Raw genomic sequence first — 22,283 nt, 5'->3', positions numbered from 1 at the left:
CACAGTTATCTTGGACCCACACCCCCCAGCACACGCTCTGCTCTCGCTGCTGCCATCAGGAAAGCGGTCTCGGTGCCACAAGACTCGCACCACCAGGTTCAGGAACAGCTGCTCCCCCTCTACCATCAGACTCCTCAACGACAAACTCACTCAGGGACTCATTTAATGACTCTCACTTTTGCACTTCATTGTTTTTTCTCCTCTCTGTATTGCCCAGTCAATTTATTAACGTTTCCTTATTTGTTTACATATGAACATTATGAACCGATTTTTTTTTTTTTTTTGCAGTACCAGTAAGTAGTAATTCTGCCTCACCCACAGGAAAAAGAATCTCAGGGTTGTATGTGATATCATGCAATCTGAATAAAATCAAAAAGCGAAGTTTGTGCTCTCTCGTGGATGAGCTGCCTGGTGAGACTCAGGGCATGCAAATAAAAACTTCCCTTGAATCAAGACAGAGAGTTCAAGATTATTTTAGATTGAGTCACTACTTTCAGGAGAAGAAGTTCAAAGAATTGAGTAGAATTCAGCAGCATATCTCAGCCTCATAACATTAACAGTTCAAATCTGCCAGCATAGATATCCAAGGTATCATCAAAAACACATTGTGTTTTGGCCATAACAGCATCACTAAAGAAAGACAACTTGGGGAATATTAGTATCTCAATATCATTTCTTTCATAACATATTTGGTAAAGTCCCTCACAAGAGAGTTAATATTAAGTGTCATTTTGAATGTATCTAGTCAATCTATTAGACCTCTAGGGAACTTTACAAGTGTAGACTTGACTTTTGCCAAATGAGAGGCTTCCCCTTCATCCCTTGAATCATTAAATGAAAGCACCACCTGGGGAAAGGATTTTCTTGAGTCTATCAGAAATCCATTGCAGAATTCCCTCATGTTTGAACTCTTTGCAAGGTTTAGGAGATAATTGCAGTCTGCTAACTAAAGATTTAGCAGGACAGGTACTGTGTTGTATGAGAAGATGGAAAATGAACTGAGAGCATGTACATATAATGTTTGCAAGATGAATACACATTCCAGTTTGCCTTTCCATTTTCAGAACATATTGCTGTACAATTTCATACAATATGATTGATTAATGAAGTTCCTCAAGGATCAGCCATTCATTATTCCTTGCTTTTAATCAACAAAATTACCTTCAAAAAATGTAAGTTGGTTATCTTTAACCCAATATATTCCAAACCATTTCCTATTTTACATTTATAAATGAAAATATTCTGCTTTAATTTTGAATTAATGAAGAATATTATGAAGGATCTAGAAAATCTTGGTATTTTTAATGATGACTAAATTATCTTTTTTTGTGAAATGCCATGTTGCACGCATGTGCTTGTGAAACATTTACAATACAAATGTAGACATAAATGGAAATGAAATGACATTGTAAAAATCTAACCAATTTACTGCAAGATTTTAAGATAATTGACAGAAGTGCCAAAAGGAAAATAAGAAAAGCTGTTTTAAATGCCCTGAATTTCCACAACCTGAAAGGAGGTGGAAGCTGTTCTGATAATAACATATCAGCAGGTAACGAACATGAGATGTTTTCTTTCAAACAAGCAGCATGGCCTTGGTCTCCTTCTGATTCTTTCAAAATAATCCCTGTAATATGTTTATATGTCCCTTGGCATTTCCCTCCAAAATAATCCATATTTCTCTTCTATTCTTGCATTGCATTCTTCATTCCCTTTTATAATTTGGGTTAGGGTTAGCTCTTGTTCCAACCTTTCATCCCTTTAAAAATAACTTGGCCTTGGAGACAGAACTCAAGAATACATCAAATTACAATAAAAGAGAATTAAGAACTCAATCAGCAAACTTGGTCTCAACTTTGCCAAGAATACAAATGATACCACTTGGGGTTGGTGTTAGAAACAAGGTAAAGCTGAAGGGGACTGTTCAATGGGAGAAAGTGAATATATTAACCTGCAAGGCAGACCTGTGTAAAGACTGATAGCAAAATTCAACTCATAAATGGAAATGTTTACAGGGTGATAAATCAGATGAATGAAGTGGTTCTGTTCCAGATCACGAGTTACCTATTATTACAGAAAAAACCACTTTAACAAAACTGCTATCTCAAAGGAGACGGATCCACATACTATTTGGAACACATTGATCCAACCCTGATTTATAGCACGTCCATTGAAAATCGAAGCACCAGCCAGTTTGTGCATGGTCTCCAGAAGCAGTTCTGCTCAGGCCGTCTTCCTGCCCAGAAAACCATCCATCTCATGACCCAGTATTCCAACTCTACTATGACAACTCTCTTGGAGATCGGTACCTAGACTACGAAAACAACAACTGTCTGGGGCCAACATACCGAACGTAATATAATCTTTGATTTTGATGAATTTATAAGCCATTGCTAGTTGCAGTGAACTCTGTTGTCAGAAGCATTCATGTTTTGTTCCAGCGTTCTGCTCCACTCCCCGAGTGCTCTGTTATTCTTTACTTAGTCAAACCTCAATGGTTCATTAGGTAATATATAAATCACATGCGTTCACACAGCAAAATCCAATTTTTTCTCTAAGCATTTGATGAGGAGGGGAAACTGATAAGATCACACAAGGGGTTAGATTGGAATGCCATCTTGTTCCATTGATGTAATCTGACAAAATGGCATTGCACGCAAGGTTAATCTTTGCAAAATGTAGGAGGAAAATGATGGAGGAAAAGTTTGCTGACCCTCTCACTTCTCCACTTTATAACAAGTAACTTAAATAGAATGATGCCGTGTTTGGCGAGAAACGCCTTGGTTACTCCAATGACGTGGCATTTGCTTAGGCGTTGGTCGGCCTCGGCACGTCGGTGATTCAAAGAGGTCCCTCAACAAGTAACTACAATCATTCATCATCAGCTGGGAAATCAAGTTGATGGAGCTTAAATTGTTATCTGCACTTAAAAACACATCACATAATACAAACACTTCACATGAATGATCTCTACAAACTTGAAGTTGGTGAGTCCTTCCAACGATTCTGGACCAACCCAACAAATATCTCCAAATTTGGAAAGAAAACAGGATGCTCCAGGGCTCGTCCGAACGTTGGGTAGACTCCCATTGCTTTCAACAAGATCCAAACAAAATTCGATTGATTAATCGTATTCTGTATATCCTTCCCACAAGAAATCCTGGTTTTGGCGTTAAGCAATGAGTCGAAGTTAATCGCACCTTGATGAAATCAAGATAAGCGAAGACGAGACGTGATTTTTGCATCTGCCCCTCACCTACTCCCAAAGTACGGGAAACGAAACACTAGGTTCTCTGAAACAATGCTCGACCTGCCTCGAAAGCGGCAATGCGCAAGGACTTTACTGATCAAAGTCTGAAATTATGTTTCAATGCTCAACCTGATATTAGTTAAGTCTCCCGGCATGACCACGGGAATTAACTAATATTCGTTGTTTTCAGTTTATCGGCTTTCTGCATTCGTTGAGATAAGTCCCTAACATCGCTGAGTTTTGTACTCGGGAAAACCTCTGCAGCTCCAAATAACGATTCAGCTGCTTGTTTTATTAACCAGATTTATTTTTCTCCACAACCATGTTGAGTGGAATTGCGAATTGTTTTAATATTCCTCTGCACGTCCGCTCAATGAGTATTATTATCTTTCGACAGAATGCGTGTATTTCAGTCAAGGTTACCGTTCCAGGAAACCGTGCGGGAAAGCAGGTCTCTTTCTGTACATTCTGCGCGACTTTTCAAGTGGAGTTAGAAATCGGCGAACTGGGTAAAAATCAAGGCGGAAATCGAAAATTATACAAACTTTTGAAAATGTGGGCTCCAAAGATAACTGAAGCCAAATGTGGGCCAAAGAATGCGGCGAAGAAATAAAGTTAACGGCGAACGGGGAATGAAAGCCGTTGTTTTTGGCATGGGGGGGGGGGGGGGGGTTGCGCATTTTGGAAATTACATGCTTGCTCTGATCGAACGAACGGCCAATCTAACACCAGTGAGACAAGACGCCTTGGGCTCACGGTGTTGTAACTGAAAGTAAATGTGCAATTATTTAAAGGCTGGATTTCAACTTTCCCCCGTTCACATTCCAGAAATAACAGTGCCATCATTAACTGATTTACTTTCCGTTGTGTTGATCAATTCTATATTCATTAATTACACTCCCAGCCTTTTTTTTAGTCGAATAGCCAACAAAGTTTGCGCAAAATGTGGAAATGGTCAGTGCAGGTATTTCAGGGACATGGGTTCCGCTGTGACTTGGAAATAGGATATACACAGCGAATTCTCCGTCTGCGGCATTAAAGGCGACCCCAACAGACGTTTAAAGATGTGGCGCGCTGCCTTGGCGAAACTCGCTTAATTTTTAAAACCATTAAAATTTCTACTTTCCTTTTCTATGTTTGGAAATGACCTTCGAGCAACCCAGATAGAGCAAAATGTAATGTAATTCTTGAAAATTCCGGTCAGGTTTAATTTAATTCAACAACTGAAAGTGGGAGAAACTCCAAAGTTCAGTGGATAACGTGAAGGAATATATTTAAAGAGAATGTTTTTAGATGGTGATTTTTTTCCCCCCTGTTCATACACTTCGAGTCAGATGGAGCTACCGAGTTCTAGTCTCTGTCAAATACTCGCATTCAATTTGATGGCCGCGCTTTACTCCGCGCCGTATCGCGGAGATTACACCTGTGCGTTAACGTCGCGATGTCTTCCATAACACTTCGCATACAGGTTTAATGGCATTTTTAATTCCCACATCCGAAGGAGAATATATATATATATATATATTCTTCTTTGGCTTGGCTTCGCGGACGAAGATTTATGGAGGGGTAAATGTCCACGTCAGCTGCAGGCTCGTTTGTGGCTGACAAGTCCGATGCGGGACAGCTATTAAATAAAATAAAGCCGGTTGTACTGGGTCCAGTTCATTCCAGAGGGCGGCTGCACGGTTTATGGAAAATATAACGAAATCAATTCTACTCGAAATAAAATAAACCGAGTAAAACGGGAAAGTCTGCAGACGTCGTGAATAAAGTAAAAACCCCTTGCTGGAGACACCCAGCAGGTCCTGGATATTTTCTGTACACTGTTTGACCAGCTGGGTGTCTCCAGCAAGGGGTTTTTGATTAAAAAAAAGAAACCGAGCCTTTTTGGTGTCAAAACACAAGAGGAACACGGATTCCGAACAGGAATCGGAGGCCAAGGGAGACGGCTGCTTTACCGTTTGTTAATCTAATCAATTCAGCGTCGACAATCGACGTATGGGCTGAACTGGGAAGGGGCTCCCGGGTCGCACTGAGTCAGTTCCCGACCTTGACTGAGTGATAACAAACCCTCAAACCGCTGCCAATTTATATCGTCCGAATGACCTCCGACTACCAAAAACTGAATGTGAAATAATCTGAACTGTCCAACCGGAAGAGGCGGTGAAAGTGAAGCGGCATCGTGTGGCTCCTCGCCCGGTTAACACTGACGTTCAATTACCTCATCTGTTTTTAAACCAGCGCTGGCTTCCTGGTCTAATTAAAAGAGTCATCATTTGTCTGCCTACCTTAAAAAGGATTCATATACTCAGCCGCCGGTCAGTTTGGACCCGTGGCCGGGGCTGATTCGCCGCATATTTCGTTATTTTCTCTCGGGATCACGACAAACACGTCTGGTCGATTTAGATACAGGACCGAATCAAGTGCAATATTCGGAGTTGTTTGCAACACCCAGCAAGCACGGTTGTCCAGACTTGATGCACTTTCATATTTTGGGCACAAAATCGACGGTTTCGAGACGATTTCGCCTTTACCTGCCCCCGACCCAGCACCAGTTAAAAAATACCAATGAAATTATTCGGAAACTTACATGATAAATGCTGACATTTATATTTGTAGCAAATTCGACGGTTTAAAAGGGCCTGAATGATCCGTGGCTTTTTTTTGGGGGGGGGGGACGGGGGGTGTCGGAATGCCCAATTCTTCCCTCAGACCCAGCTGAATGGGAAAGGAATATAGAACGAACATAAAACACGGATTACTACCGGGTTTGTAATTGTCCATCGCAGCTGGTTCGTTTTATGGTTTCGAAGCTTTAGTGCGTAACGAAATATAAATACAATTCTCACTCATGAAGACCCGGAGAAGCCCATCGATAGGCCCTATCAGCGCATTGGAAGATCCCTGTCCGGAATCGGAATGTTAAAATAAATAAAATCGTGTTCTTGCTCATTAAAAATAAATTAAACCGAGCAACTGAGATGTTTCTCCTGTTGTTGAAGACAATCATGTATATCACATTTTTGAAAGGAGCCTTGAGCCTTGTGGTGCTTCTTTGGAAATATGAGTTTGGAAATTAACACGTTTCGCAGCCTGGTACAAAATGTATGGTGAACCCCTGTTGAATTCAACGGGATATTTTCCCTGTGTTTTAAAGTTTGTGTTTCCGAATTTTCATATTCAACGAATCTTCCAATAAATAGATCTTTGGACAGAAAACTCACGTCTGTTTAATGCCTGTGTTTAGTTTCATTATCTAGTCGGCATTTGGACGGAATGATGGCAGGTTTTTTTTTATTTGGCAATCCAGTAAAGTGAAACATGCCGAAGAGATTACATTAAAGCTCGGGTTTTTTTTTTGAGAAGCAAAGCAACTCGGAGATGACCTTCAAATGTGCTCAGAGCATTGGGATTGCATTCTTTTTGGCTACAGTTCTTCCGGTATTAATTCGCCTTGCAATTTTTAAAAAATTGTGATATCGCCGCCCTCCTCCACACACCCCTCCTAATCTTTAGCTCCGGACAAATTATTTGATAATAATGTCCCTGTTAATTAAAAGGTCTTATCGGGGGTGGGTAGGTGGGGGGAGAGAGAATGTCAAAATGAGAATTGATGAGAACGTGCTGAAAAATCGTTGATCCTCCCCAGATTTCAGAAATCCTGTTTGTTCCAAAGAGGAGTGCAGCTGCGCCCTTGGTCGGGGAGATGTCCCGTTTAGACACCGTTCATGCCAAACTTGGCAGAAGGTCATCTTCGCACCAAGGTAACGTCTTTCCCACGAACGGAGTTTCAACCAGACACTCAGCCTTGAGATGCCTTGCACCACATCCGCTTTGAAACAGAAATGACAGGCCACTCTGCCCATCAGCTTTAGGCCTCTTCCTCTCACCCTGAGTCATCCAATACACCGCAGCGACGTCACCGAGTGCAAAGCCACAAATCCCTTGTCACAATTGTCCTGATCTCAAATAAAATGTATATATATTTTTAAGTAGACCTATTTTCTCGTCCGACCAATTCAAAACAATAAAACTGCTGGAAACACTCGGTGTCTTCAATATTTTCAGTTATTATTTTGAAATTCCAACCTCTGTCTGCAGACACCATGATTGAAGTTTAAAAAAAAACAAATCTGGAGACACTCAACTGCTCATTCGGGCTTGAGCATTTCATCAAGGTAAGGGCTCAAGCCCGAAACGTATCTTGATGAAGGGCTCAAGCATCTTAGTCTACCATGGTTATGCATCTTTATCTTTGTGCTATAAATTACACTGTTTCACCTGCTGAGTTTCTCCAGCATCATGTTTTTAAACTTTTTTTAGCAGGTCAAACAGTGTCCTTTATGTGGCAAAGTCAAAAGATACCGAACGATCGGGATGAAGGGATCAAGCCCGAAATGTGGGTTCTGTATCTTTATCTTTGCTGTATAAAGTCCACTCTTTGACCTGCTGAGTTTCTACAGCACTGAGTTTTTATTTTATTGGTTTTTTTTGTGCTACTCTAGTTATCCCCGATCATTTTATGCCTTCCTTGTTAAAAGTCAGATTCCAGTTATGTCTTCCCTTCCTTTCAGTCAGCCGGACGATGAATTTAAAGACGGCATTACGATTTTTAAAACTGTGAGTGGAGATCCGCGCCGAAGAAACGATCATCGAGTTCATGATAAAAATGCGGATTTTCAAAGAAAAGCGAAAGATTCATACAGAACAGACAGCAGATAAAAATGATCAAACAGTTGGCAGATGACCACTAACGTAAATATTAATATAACCACCTCCAAGCTGCAGAACAGAATCGCTGAGTTTAAATATAACTCGCTCCCCTTCCTCCCCGCATTACAAGCCTTGGAACAGTGATGGGACTTTGTCGAGTCAATAAACCCTTTGGTGACAATTAGAACGCAGTGACAGTAACCAGTATCCTCTCTGTACAAAGATCGAGTGCATCCCTCGCTTTGAAACCAATGTCTTGAGGTTATCATCATTTTAAGATCTCGTACACTTCTCGCTTCAGTTGGTCGAAGTTTCCAAAACACTTGGTTTCATGTCCCTGACCCTTAAGTTGTTCTTTAAAAGCAAGATTATATGACTCATTTAAAAAAACCAACTCCTTGGCATTAATGTTTGAGGTTGGTCTATATTATAAATGACGAGATGAGAATAATATCTCTGTGCAACCTCGATATAGTAGGTGTCCGAATGAAACGAGTTTGCTTTCTCTCCAATAATCGTCAAGTTTTACATTGGCAATCGAGATTATGAGAGTTTTTAATGTCTACAAATCATTTAATATGAACAGAATAATATTAAGTATGAAATGCCTTTTCAAATCCATGAGCCATGGATTTTAAAAATAATCAGCCTCTGAATTTTAAATGGAAAATTAATTTCTCATTGTGGAATAGCTGCCATTTTAAAGGGAAAGCCACATAGTGAGTTTGTGATTGAAAGCCAGTTGAATATTTGACATCCATTATTGGACTCCTCCCCTGCCATTGTTCACTCTTTATTTGGATGCCTTCCTGTTCTTTACTTATACCTTTAAGAAAGTTATATATCATCAATTATACATCTTTACCTCTTGTGGACACTGTGAGACCAGCTGAGTTCCTCCAGCATTTCTATGTGTATTTACAATAGTTTTGAAAGTGTGGTCTATACCTAATGAAACTTCCTTTTCTGTGTTTGCATGTATTGTATGCTCGATTCGACCACACTATCTCGGAAGATCTTTCCTGGAACCAACACACCAGTGGCATCATGAAGAAAGCCTCTACTTCCTCAGGAGTTTGCGGAGGAGCTAGTGGAGTTGTTCAAGTGAACCGGTACGGACTTGAAGGGCCGACATGGCCTGTTTCCGTGCTGTAAACGGTTATATGGTTATAAAACCGACAAGGCGGGAACGAGAAAATGTACCTGCAATACATTTCATATGTTTATTATCCTGTCCACTGTTCATTTTGTTCCGTACATTGCCACATCTCCGAGGGCACATTCAGAACCTGGTCAACGCTGTTCGCGATAGAGAACGAAAGCCTCTACATTTCCGGTCAATATCTATACATTGGTTAAGTTTTCACTTCTCCCTCAAGCAACTTACACGGGTTCGAGTTTCCTCTGCCAATCAACGCACCATTTAAACTGTATTTTTTTTTAATGCTGTAAAACTAACAGAAGAGCAGAAAATGCTGGAAAGACTCCGGTACATGGCTCTTTAATCAAAAACTGATAGCGGGCGGGTGGTGGCATTTCGGACACGAAATCTACTCTACCGGAATACTGGAATAAAATAAAGGAAGTAAAACAGGAAAATCTGCAGACTTAATGCTGGAGGAACTCAGCAGGTCAAACGGTGTCCTTTAAGAAAAAAAAACTATACAAAGTATTTTTTATATATTAAAATGTTACATTGACGAAGGGCTCAAGCCGAAACGTTGGTTATCTTTGCTATATTATGTACATTGCTGTTTCTCCAGCAGTTTTTACTGGAATAAAATAATGCACACAGCCAAACCGATACCAGCGAAGGGAAATTGTCTTAAGTGACCGGATTTTGTTTCAGAACTTTGGCTGTCACTGCTTAGCAAGAGTTGAGCGATTTCGAGATGGAACAGCTCCTGACCCCGATCTGAGGAACCTCTCGGCGATTCCTCGTCTGGATTTACTTTTGATCCTTCACCTCTGCACAGCATTGATCTAAACTTGGGTATTTTTGACCACATCGCCACTATAACCCGTCGCAAACCCCCAACTACAACGACGCAAACCAAACGCCATCGCTTTCTGAATGAAGAAGCAGGGTCGTGAGGCTGCTTTCGTGCTTGTATTTTGTGGCATTCACGAGGCCGATGAACACGAGCCCCGCTTCTACAAGTCAGATCTCCCTAGTGGGTGCTTTAAATTTATGTTATTTTTGAGTGCACAAAGCTAATAAATAAAACTTTCTCTTGTGCTGTGTGTGTATGGGTTTCCTTACCCTGGTTCCTGCCTGCTGTTTGCGTGTCCATGCAATGGTTGAGGTAACCTCCGTTAGTGAACATCCTTGCTTGGCTGGGTGGTGCTTGACTCGGTGCGGGAGCCCCGAATGCTCCGTAGCGACAAGCCCCAGCGGTGCCGGTGAACTGGCCGGAGAAGTGCACAGTAAAGGCGCTCAGGCAATGGTCATCGTGCGGTTCGGCGGTGCTCCAGCTCGGCTCTTGCTTGATGAAGGAAGGGTGGCCGATCGGGGCGCTATACGAGGCGCCCGGGTGAAAGTCCAGCACCGGAGCCCATTGCGGAGCGCCGCTCCCCGGCATCGCGCAGCTACCGTTACCCGGAGTTAGCGTGGAGACGGCAGGCAGCAGAGAGTTCAGGTCTCGCATGTCCGAGCCCATGGTATCCACGGCCTCTTTTAACCAAGACGAATCAATCGTTTATCTTTTTTTTCTTTCTCTCTCCCCCCACCCCCCTTTGCTAAATTATCCAAATTTTAGCTCCCTCCCTCCCTCCAAAACACAATCCCAGCGCCGGCAGTTTTTTTTCCTCTCCAGAGTTCCAGGTCCCTCAACGGAAGGGTTATTGTTTTGAGACTGTCAGTGGGGTCGGTAATTTGACGGTGAGATGTGGGTGTTGGAACATCAGCCACTCTTTGGCAACATGTGTCGGATCGGGCTGGGGACTCCCAGCCTGAAATACTGAAGGAGGTGGAGTCTGCAACTTGTGGCCAAAGACCTCCTCCCGTGCCGAGCAGAGGACACCCCCCCCCCCCACCCCACGCCTCCACCCTCACCACCCTACCCCACCTCATTTCACCCTGGCTACATTCGTCAATTAGGAGACATGCAAATGAGAAGGGGAAAAGGGAGAGGAGTGAGAGAGGGTGGTGGAGGTGCGGGGGGAGTGGGGAATCTTGCCTAACGTTGAATTGAAGCTGCCATTCAAGTGAAAATGTCAAGCTGAATCTGACCAAACGTATCCCAAATTTTCTGAAGAGCTTCTTCAATAACGGGACCCATGGATCAGATCAGTAAGTAGGATTCGGCCGCAATCTCCACAAATATTTCTCCCCTATACGGCTGGGAGCGAGATGGTTTTTTTTTCTGGAAACAAATCAAAACTGGACAGTTTATAATTTCGACAAGAAATTATATTTTCGTGTCGGGGTATTTGCCGGACGTTTAAAGATTGTGGACGAGACTCCAAAAATTTTTAATAAACCATTTCAATTTTAATTCCACCCGCACCTTCCCAGAAAACATCTCGGTGATGCGCGTGATTTTTTAAAAATAAATGTTTTAAATTTATTCAAAGAGATGTCATGGTCACTGTTCAGACAAGGGAATTTTCTTTTAATTTGTTTTTCACTGAGTTCGTTGTAGGTGGAGTTGTGTCGAAGAGCGAAACTGAATGCGTTAACCATCAATGGTCTTTCGTCTACCCTCCACGGGGTTATTGACCGGTGATCAGATACGAGAGGGAGATATAAATATACCAAAAACAATCCACTGATCGGGAGAGTGTCATCAGTTCCAATTGACAAAGCGCAGTCAATTAAAGGAGCGAGCAGCGCATTAATGACATTTAAACGTTAATGAAGTCTCCCCTCGCAGGCGATTACTCGTTGCCTGACATGTTTACCTTTTAATTTTCACACGGTCCAGGAGTCCGGCGGTCAGTTAAACAGCGAGCTCGTTAAATCTGCTGTCTTTACAAAAGCGTTTCAGGTTAATGGAGATTGGAGATGGGACACAGGTGAAATCCACACCAGGCGACAGCTAGTGGCAAGAGTTCAGGGAAACAGGTGCGAGACCCGCAATGTGTCATGCATTTCACACACTTCTTATTTTTTTAAGTATGGTGTTAATTTGCTAAAGATTTATAACCAACTCTGCAGCTGGGCGTTGGCATAAGTTTGTTCTTGAATGGTGCACGAAAAGCGAAAAGATGATGCAGAGAAATTCAGTAAATAAGTTAGCACTCTTGTGGGGATGTGGAAGCTATGGAGAGAGTGCAGAGGAGATTTACCAGGATTTTGCATGGATTGGAATATAAGCCTTGGGACTTTTCTCTTTGGAGCGTAGAAGGATGAGAGGAGACTTGATTAAGGTCTACAAGATTATGAGAGTCATGGATAACCAGCACCTTTTCCCCCAGGGCAGAAATAGCAAGCCCCAGAGGACATGTGTACAAAGTGATGGGAGGGAAGTTTAGGGGAGACGTCGGGGTTAAGTTTTTACACAGAGAGTTGTAGGTGCCTGCAATGCCTTGCCGGTGATGGTGGTGGAGGCTGAAACATTAGGAGCATTTAAGAAACTCTTAGACAGGCACATGGATGGAAGAAAAATAGAGGGTTACAGGCACAACATCGAGAGCCGAAAGCCTGGAGTGTGCTGTAGTGTTTTATGTTCTATAATACACAAATCAGGACATGCTGACCTGTAATTTATTGGCGTATATTTTGTCGCAGATCTAATCGCGTGCCTTCATGAACCTCACAACCGAGTCTGAACGGTGAAACGATGTTGCCTCCGTGTGCGAAATTGCTGTTAACTCAGGTTTGTTAGAAAGGGAAACTTTTTAAAAAATTCTTCTGCTCTCATAAATTTTAACCGGAGATAGAGAATTTTATTTTGATATTGTCAAGCAGTGGATGGCGATTGAGAATCTACGATGTTCAACTTTACCCATCCGAGTGGGACTGACTTCATGATTTCTTTGCAGTGACAAGTGTTAGAAGAGCAGTGCATTTTAAACAAAACCAAAATGCACCCCGGAGCTCCCAAACAGAGCTCGAATGTTGACAAGTTCACGAAGGGCATGTGCCGCTGAGTACAGAATTTCAACATGGTTTTATTTTTTCGCCCCTGAAACAATAATCACACACCAACAGTTCAAATAGTTACATGAAGGTTTGGGCAAAGATCCATTAATCAATAACCACAAGGAAAAGCTACCGAAAAACAACAATCGCTTTCTTTGGGTTACTGTGCTTTACATAAAGAACTCGAGGAGACACCACGTGTTGGCATTTTGTTTTAAAATGGACCAACTTTTTTTTGTTTGACACATGACCAAAAGGAAGATGAGGTTGTTTCAGTCACTACCTGATAGGGCGATACGTTCTTTCAACCCTGGGAATAATGTGGAGGTAGTTGCGTGTTTTATTGAAATTAGTAGTTCTGCATTGGTATTTACTTACAGCAAAGTTACGCTGCAAGATCCTTCGATCGTTCCGGGGTCGCTATTGGAAGAAATCCTAGGGAAAAACACAGAGCGAATGAAAGAGAAGGCGGGCGCCGGCAATTGATTTGACAACACGAGATTTAACCGAACGAGAACGTGCCGGATGAGTGCGAGAAGCTCACCGTTTCCATTTAGAAACAAAGCAAATAAGTTGAACATTATTTTAAATCTGTTTTGAGCGGTTGATTATATTTAATGATTGGTTACGAAATAAACAGCAGGGCGATGAAATAAAAAGGAGGGTATTAATTTATTTTAAAAGAAACAAATTGGAGGGTGAAAGTTGAACATTTCAAAATACAAAACCGTTTGAATTTTGAAGTGAATAAACATGGATTAAAACGAAATCTGTGTGTTGTCGGGCGACAACAATAATATGAATTTGAAATGGTTCTTTAGGTAAACAGGGGTGTAGAAAGATGCGGTCGATGGGGTTGCACGTTGAGAATTATTCATATTTTAAACACCTTGGGAAATCCAGGTGGGGCGAGAGAGAAAGAGTGAGAAAAACGGGGGGGGGGGGGGGGGTGGTGTAAAGGGAGAGGGATGCAGCATTGTCCAAAGTTATAAACTGGTGTCTGAACTCGAATTGAATTTTGCTTGCTCTGGAAGTACCCAGACCATTCTACGGGTAAAGTTTGCGGCGTGCATTGTGGGAGAGGGGTTTATTTACATTATTTGGTCAATAAACTCGTTTCTGATTCAAAAAGGCCGTGAAGTTAACAGGAGAGGCGTTGCAGTTTGTACCTGCTTCTTGACCCCCAACCCCCCACCACCCCGCCCCAACCCCAGTCCTTCGTGCCAAAATGCGACATTTTATTTTCAGTGCGGCTAGTTGAATTCAAGACTCCTGATAAAATCGAAGTTTGCAACCGGTGAGGATTCAACTTACATCATTGTAACATGGAACACTACAACACAGGACAGGCCCTTCGGCCCTCAATGTTGTGCTGACCCATATATTCCTACCAAAGAAAGTACTAAACCCTCCCTACCTCGTAACCTATATTTTTCATTCACGTGTCTGTCTAAGAATCTCTTAAATGGCCGTATTTTTCCAGCCTCCACCACCATCCCTGGCAAGGTATTCCAGGCACCCACAACTCTCTGTGTAAAAACTTACCTCTGATGTCTCCCCTAAACTTCCATCCCTTCACTTTGTACATACATCCTCTGGTGTTTGCTGATTCTGCCCTGGGAAATAGGCGTTGGCTGTCAACACCATCTATGCCTTACAGAATATTGTAGACCTCTATTTAAGTCTCCTCTCATCCTTTTGCGCTCCAAAGAGAACATCTCAAATTTTACCATAATAAAGCATTAATGTTATTCTTTTAACGAAAATAGAAAATCGCAAAATTAAATCAATTTCTACACCCTCCCATTAAGTAGGAATTGGCCGCCGGTTTGGGGAGTATGGAGCGCCTTTTACTATCTTTGAAACGAAAGGATACTGACAATTTTGTACATTCAGTGTAAATCACCACCTCGGGCTTTTATTTAAGTGTGTGCTGGGGTGGGGCGGAGGATGAGGGAGATGGGAGTGAGCATTGGAGGTCAACAAACACTTTCCCTCTCTGTACTGTGGACTTGGTTACTTGTCGAGACCAACAAAGGAAACTTAAATCATCCCAGGCGAAATTCTTCCTGTTGGCAACGGTGTTGAGGATTGACAGGGCTGAGATTGTGGGCTGTTCGCATTCTGCCTGGATTTTATGCTGTACAGCCAAATTCTCGTTCGGAGTGGTGGAGCTGTCGATGGAGAATATCCAGGCCGTCTTCACCTCCTGAACAGAGACAATGGCCTCAACACTTGAACCGAATCTTGACCTGGCGATAAACATCGCGACCTCGTTTGCATTGATCAAGTGCAAAATTGCATTCTTGGAAAGTTTGGCTATTTGATGGGAAGACTAGGGCAGCCGCGCAGTGGATGCACCCCAACATGGATAACGGCCGTGAAGTTGGGGAGAGGGGCGGCGGGCATGGGCATGGGGTTGGGGGCACATTGAGTTTGGTTCGCCTGCCACCGGCCCAAAAACGGCCGCGGCCACGTTCAATCGGCTTTGTTGGTTGGAATTCCCATTTTCCCGTTCAAACGTCTTGGGATGCACGGAGCACCTCTCCACAATGGTTGGAAGTCGTCTATAGTGTGTGTGTGTGTGTGTGTGTGTGTGTGTGTGTGTGTGTGTGTGTGTGCGCGCGCGCGCTGAGAGAAAGGCCTCGAGAGAGCGAGAGGGTGGAGGGATCGCTGCTAGTTATATCAGCCAGGTTTTCCTTATCCAAATTCTCACTTGGGAAACGGTCTGCAGTTTTATCCCTGTTCTGGTCAAGAGACATTGACTGCCGGGTATCCCACTGGGATCTCTGACATCTCCATTGGCCAATCCTAACTCCAATGCCCATCCAGCCAACATTAATTAGAAGGAAAATCACTTGCCACAGAGAGAAAAACCTGCAAAAAAGCGGATGGGGACCAATCATGTTTTAACTCTGACCACTCACCCTGGTTCCTTAATTTTTTTATACCTTTGTTCACCAGGAAAAGTGAAGCAGAACTTTGCATCGGTGCGATGCAGGGTTAAAGAGACTTTGGGAAACAGGGTTACAAAAAGAAAATGCGGGGGCCATCAGTGGAGATCTGTGCTGATGAAAGGCTTTGAAGCTGAAGATGATCTCTCCACAAATTCTGCTTTGCCTGCTCTATCTTTCCAATTCCTTCCGTTTTTAAAACTTCAGAAAGCGAACATCTGTAATATTGTCATTTCACATTAAATGTAAAGTTGATGATGCAATCTCTCGAGAGCAATGGTTCTCAACCGTTTTCTTTTCATTCACATATCACCTTAAGTAATCCCTTGCTAACCAGAGTACCCATGGCATCCTATTACTTAAAGTGGAATGTGAGTGCAAAAAAAAGTCTGAGAACCACTGCTCCAGAATAACGGTTGGCATTGATGTATTGCATATGATATGCTCTTCGGCTGATCGCAACCTCTGGAATTTGCTGGTTTCAGTTTAAATCCAACCGACAGCAAACTAATGTCTAATGTTGCGAGAAGGACTATCTGATGGTGATGGCTGTCCTCAGGGATGGTTTCGGGCCAAATTCCATGAAAGTTCTACTGCAGGTAACATTGAAAGAGAAAAGCAATTATGTGCATTGTTGTTCATAACTTCATGGTTTTCCGAATTGCGTTACAGCGGTCCAGTGGCCACAGATGCTGAGTGACCCTCTGAGTGTTTCCAACGCTCTGTTTCTATTTTTCTACATTTCTTCAAATAATTATCCGATGGGGAAATGCCTTCATTATTTTATGGGGAAAAAGAGCCACTTTATTTCAAATCATGGCTGGCGGTGTGTATTCCAAATGGGCCTTTGACATCGCCGTTGTGTGATACTGTACAAAGATTAGGAGCTTTCCGTCTGGCCCAAGTCAAGCGGGCTCGTTGTAGAAATGTAATTGTGAATTATTCCAGGGTATGGTCGTCCGTGCAAAATAATAATGCCCAGGTAATGTAGTTTCAAGGGTATTTGGCAGAGAAAACTCTTCAATATTTACCTGCAAGGGCGAGCATTTTTTTTTAATTGGAAAGACATTTTTGATAATGCTGCGTTAAATCCGTGTAGCGCTAAAGTAGTGTCATCTTGCCACAATCGCCTGCCCATGGTTGTTCTCAACTCACGAAGCCGCCTGGATATGTTTGCGAGCATTTTTGTATTTTGAAAAATGATTGCAATTGTTTGTGAAATACTTCTTGTTGTGTAACAGCTACCTGCCTTGATGCAAATGCATCGATAGTAAAGCCAGGAGGCTTCTTGCAAATTTACCAAAGTTCACCACATGCTTGCATTGAATAAATTAATTAAAATGACTGTGTTTGTAGATTATGACACAAACCAATATTCCTTTGTATTCCATACCCCTGTTAAGGGGGAATTTGCAAGGCCATTGGAGGTAGGAGCAGAAGTAACTTTTCAGCCTATGGAGTCTGTTCCACCTCTGGAATCATTGCTGATGGATTTTGCCTTTCAAGACCTAAATGATTTCCAATAAATTAATATAAAATTATTTGACCTCATATCAAAAATGCAATCTAAAGAAGGTTTGAATTCATTAATTCAGTATCCTCACTTTACTTTTTACTATCATTTTTATTTGCTGTAACTCTTTGGTTTTTTTTCTCCCCTTTAGACATCAGGCTCCCCAAGGAACCCAATAACAGTGCTCAATATTAGGAAGTCATAAATTACTATATAACCAAATTTTTGAAATTTAGTGGCTGTAGCAGGCTAGGAATAATTTCTGCACAGCAAGTTTCCACAGGATGGTAATTCCTTATAAAAATTTAAAAGAATTAAGATTAAAAAGAACAGTCCCAACCCTGATACATTAAAACTCTATTGTCCACAATTTCTTTATGTTCTGAGCATTTCCAGCATTGATTTTTTGGATTTGACACAAAACTGATGGTGTCCAAATTCTAATTTAAAAATTGCAATTTAAATAACTTTACCTTGAGTTATTTAAACGATCTGGTAAAGTGAATTTAAAGCATTGGCCAGCTGATCCCAGTTCACTATTTATGGTAAGCTGTACTGCATTGCATGTCAGAGAGTTACAGCTACTCTTCAATGTGTCCTAATTAGGCTCTAACTGGAAATGAATATTCAACTTTTTTGCATCTAAAAACAATCTGCTGAAAGTACTCGGCAAATTATATTTTTCATCTTATTGAAGGTCTCCAGCTCTAAACATGAGCCTTTCTTTGCCTCCCAATGATGCTGATTGATTCACTGAGTTCCTCCGGCAAATTATGTTTAGCTTCTGATTCAGGCATCTGGTGTGTCTCCTCTCCAACTTTCTTGTATGCTCCATAAACTGAGACAGAGTAGGTAAGATGGATCCTCCCCTTCTGGAGGATGGTAATTTGAAAAATACAGCCACTCTGTTCAATACTTAAGCTGTTATTTTGATTCATAGCTGTTTCAATAAACAAAATGGAATGTGTTTTTTGGTGTTTTGCCAGGTTTAAGTGATCGATAGAGATTTCTTAGTCTACCATTACAAAACAATGAACCAGGCTGGTAACGTTTTTTTTAGAAGGAACAGAAGTTGGTCATTCAAGACTTTTAAGCCTGTCTCATTGTTTAGATTATTATGGCCTGCATCTTAACTTTATTTATTTGTTTTAGATCTCCACTCCTTAATATAGTTTAACAAAAAAAAATTATCAAACTGTTTGGAAATTTTTAACTAAACCATCCACTCCCTAAATGTGATTCATTTTTTGAGGTATATCAATGTAAATAGATGTTTGATCATCCATGATAAAGAGACTCTGCAGATTTTTGGGGGAAAATTTCCACACAGGAACAGGCAGCTCAGCCAGTGCCACCATGGTCTTCACTCCATTACAGACATCTTTAAGAGGCAATGTCTTAAGAAAGCAGTCTCTCTCATCGAGGACCTCACCACCCAGGGTATGCCCTTTTCTCACTTCTACCATCAGGAAGGAGTACAGTAGCCTGAAGACAAACATCCAGCAGTACCAAAACAGCTTCTTCCCCTCTGCCATCTGATCTGAATGGACAATGAACCATAGACACTACCTCCCTTTCTCTCATTTTTTTTTTGTTGCACGAGTTATTTATTTTGTCAATCTTGTACCTGTATTTACAAAATGGTAATGTACTGTAATTTTGCACCTTGTTCCAGACAATACTGCTGGCACAAAACAAGACATTTAATGACAATAAACTCGATACTGATTCTCTTGGAGTGAAGAAGTCCTTTCTGAGTTAGTCTAGAGTTAATTTTCAGTTTATGCTTCATAATTCTGAACTCTGCAACCAAAGGAAATGCTTTCATTCCATCAACCCCATCAATCCCTCTAAACATGTCAATTAAATCATCCTTATTAAGAACATAGGACAGGAACATGCCCTTCAGCCCAAGTGACTGCACCGAACATGATGCCCAAATTAAACTAAAGTTCTGCTGCTTGTAAATGATCCATAACCATCTATTCTCTGCATATTCATGATTCTGTCATGGTCTCTTAAGTGCCACTATGTACTGGTTTCCACCACTACTCTTGGCACCACAACTACCTAAGTAAAAAAAAATGCCTTGCACATCTCCTTAAACTCCCAACCCTCCCTTGACTTGAAATGCAAGTCCTCTTTTATGTGACATTTTTATCTTTGGACAAAGCTTCTTACTCTAAAATATTCTTTTCATTTTAAACTAATCAGTTTTTGAATGTTCAGACAGTTCTGCTGTATTGGAGTAGATTTTTATGCTAATATTCAAGGTAAATCTAATGGGATTTTCCATCATTACTGGATGACACTGACAACAACTTTGGGAGTCCCATGCACTCTTAGTTCAAAGCAGAAGTCCCCCTGTTACTGTGCTTTCAATTACTTACATTTTCAGAGGTATTTCTGAAGTAAAATACCATGAATATAGCGCAACATCACATGAGATGTAATTGAATGTTATGGGATATTGAGCCAACATGGAGACAAATACTCAACAGTCATGTTCTACAAATCCACCAACTCCCACAGCTACTTCAGCAACACCTCTTCACACCCTGTTTACTGGAAGGATTTTATTCCTGTCTCACAATTCCTTGGACTCCATCACATTGGCTTCCAGCATTAAATTTTCCATTCCAGATCATCCAAGATGTCCTATTTCTTCGAAAATCATGGCTTCTTCTCTACTACCATCAACTCAGATCTCATTAGCATATCCTTCATGACTCACACATTTAAATTTCGAGACATAATCTAGCAATTTCAACTGGACATCTTCATTAACCCATTGTTCTTTCAACAACCCTAAAGGTCTTCTAACTTGCTGTTCAAACCCCAACTCAAAAATGATAAAGCCCATGACTCTTGTACTGCAAACAAAAACCAATGGACACGCTCATTCCAGTCCTTCTCATGCTCATCACAATAGGTCCTCGTTCTAGGTTTGAGAGTTGAATGGAACCTCTCCAAGGCTCCTTTAGACACTAGAGGATATTCAGGTGATGTGATCTGGTTAGCTCCCACTCTACAAGCTAACTGCTGAAACAACCCTGAGATGAAATCACTCCCTTGATCAGAATGAATCTCCAAAGCACACAAAGGGTGTAGCTTTCCAAGAGTTATTGAAATTGTCTTCCTTAATTTCTTCCTCAGAGAGAGACTACTCTCTCACCTCATCACAATCAGGATCTCTGTTTTGTCCCACCACAAACTCTTTCCAGGACAACAACAAGTCCTTACTCTCAAGTTTGCCACCAGATATCTGGCACAAACTGTCTGTAAAGGCCAGATATGTATTCAAATCTATCTTGGTTTCCTCAATAACTAGCTGGACGGTCACTTGTGGTGGCACTTCCTCCAATGAAATCAAACCCTCTGACACAAATTACTAAAACTCATTAATATTTCTAATCAGTCTGGAACTCTCTTGGTTTCCAGGTTTTTCAACTTTTTGAATACAGGCTACTGGCACTGCCTCCTTTTCTCTCTGCTGAACATAAGACAATTTGCTACCACATGACCAGGCTTCCTCCAACAGTAGCACAGGGGACCCAAAAAGTTTTTGTTTTCTAGCTTTCCTTCAATATTTACCCCTAGCATTAATTCCCGATATGTTTTCTGACTTACATGGACATTCCACATTATCCCTTAGGAAGGTTTTACTTGGCACAAATTCAACCCTCTGAAAGGCTCCACTTTGGTACGAGCTTATCCCTGTGGATTACAACATGCTCATCGTAACTTCAGCAGAATCCTGCCAAGGTTCCAATCCTTCCTCAAATCTCCTTTGCCTCACTGCAGTTATAAGGTTGTCTAATTGGCTTTTCTAACTCAGACTGCCTTCATCTCTCCACTTCCTCATCTGCAAACATAAGTTTTTCTAATTCTAGCTCAGACTGCTTTTGTTCTCTCTCCCTTTATCTCCACTCCTCAACTGTTAATCTAAGTTTTTCTAATTCATTTTGTTCTCTCTCAAACTCCAATTAAAGTTTTTCTCTTTCATAATAGAGCCCAAATCACTGCCCTTTTCATCACTGGTTTTACCACTGCAAGTTTCAACTTTTGTGCAATAGTCAACAACTCAGTCTTTCTTGCCCCCTGCAAATCTGCAACAATGGGTGGTCCCAGAAACATATCAATATCCATCGCCGCTATCGTTCCACACATCAGCCTTTAATTTGGCTTAAAAACAAATTCTAATCAATCAAATTGATAATTAATCGATCATTTGGCTTCTAATTTGGTGTGATCCTGGACGAGTCCCCAATTTTGTTGCATACATGACAGCATGGTAAAGATTAGCCCAGACAGTGTTATATTTAAAATAATATTTTAATTATTCATCAATAATTATATAACACCTGATCTAATTTATCTAAACATAACAAAATTTATATGCAATTATTTAACTTAAACCCGAACTGCACAAAAAAATCAGTGTATGGAATGCCCCAAGCCACTACAACTCAAGGATCAAATCTGGGAAGGCAGTTCAAAGTTCAGTTTCAGAAGTTCAGTGACAGCCCATGGATTTGAAATTGATGCATCACACAGGCTTTAGGATGGTTGACGCACACAGACAGGCCTTAGAATGGTGAGGAATGCAGGCCTTAAGAAGAGACCAGGGGTGACAGATGGTTGATTAACTCACGAAAACCCTTGCTTTGGTACTTCAGAGAAATGTCCTTTTTTAGATAAGGCCTTCTTCAGCAATTAGAACCCACTTTACGGGGTAAGAATCCCTGAGATCGGGGACGTATCAAG

At 41.5% G+C, this 22,283-nt stretch overlaps 1 protein-coding gene and 2 long non-coding RNA genes across 9 annotated transcripts in view; 2 read left to right on the top strand and 1 right to left on the bottom strand.

Moving 5' to 3' along the window:
- Positions 1-10,929, bottom strand: part of LOC138745561 (Wilms tumor protein homolog) — a 70,498-nt gene extending 59,569 nt beyond the window's left edge. For 2 of the 7 annotated variants that reach the window (XM_069902740.1, XM_069902736.1), the window contains exon 1: positions 10,227-10,923. In XM_069902740.1, coding sequence (XP_069758841.1) covers positions 10,227-10,623 — 397 coding nt within the window. In that variant the 5' untranslated portion in view covers positions 10,624-10,923. Of the gene's footprint in view, positions 1-2,978; positions 3,199-10,226 lie in introns of those variants that run through there. The other 5 variants (XM_069902756.1, XM_069902750.1, XM_069902729.1 and 2 more) reach the window with 5 other exon arrangements.
- LOC138745584 (uncharacterized) lies at positions 7,276-10,203 on the top strand. The gene is made up of 2 exons (XR_011346351.1): positions 7,276-7,428; positions 8,979-10,203. It is a non-coding gene; the product is annotated as an uncharacterized lncRNA (long non-coding RNA).
- A 172-nt stretch (positions 10,930-11,101) lies between the features above and the next one.
- On the top strand, positions 11,102-13,708 carry LOC138751675 (uncharacterized). The gene is made up of 3 exons (XR_011350118.1): positions 11,102-11,255; positions 12,696-12,783; positions 13,430-13,708. It is a non-coding gene; the product is annotated as an uncharacterized lncRNA (long non-coding RNA).
- Positions 13,709-22,283: the final 8,575 nt, after the last annotated feature.

This window comes from Narcine bancroftii, chromosome 1, assembly GCF_036971445.1.
Source record: "Narcine bancroftii isolate sNarBan1 chromosome 1, sNarBan1.hap1, whole genome shotgun sequence".
NCBI classification, from domain to species: Eukaryota; Metazoa; Chordata; class Chondrichthyes; order Torpediniformes; family Narcinidae; genus Narcine; species Narcine bancroftii.
Note: the sequence above shows the minus strand (reverse complement) of the source record. Positions and strands in the feature narration are given on the sequence as shown.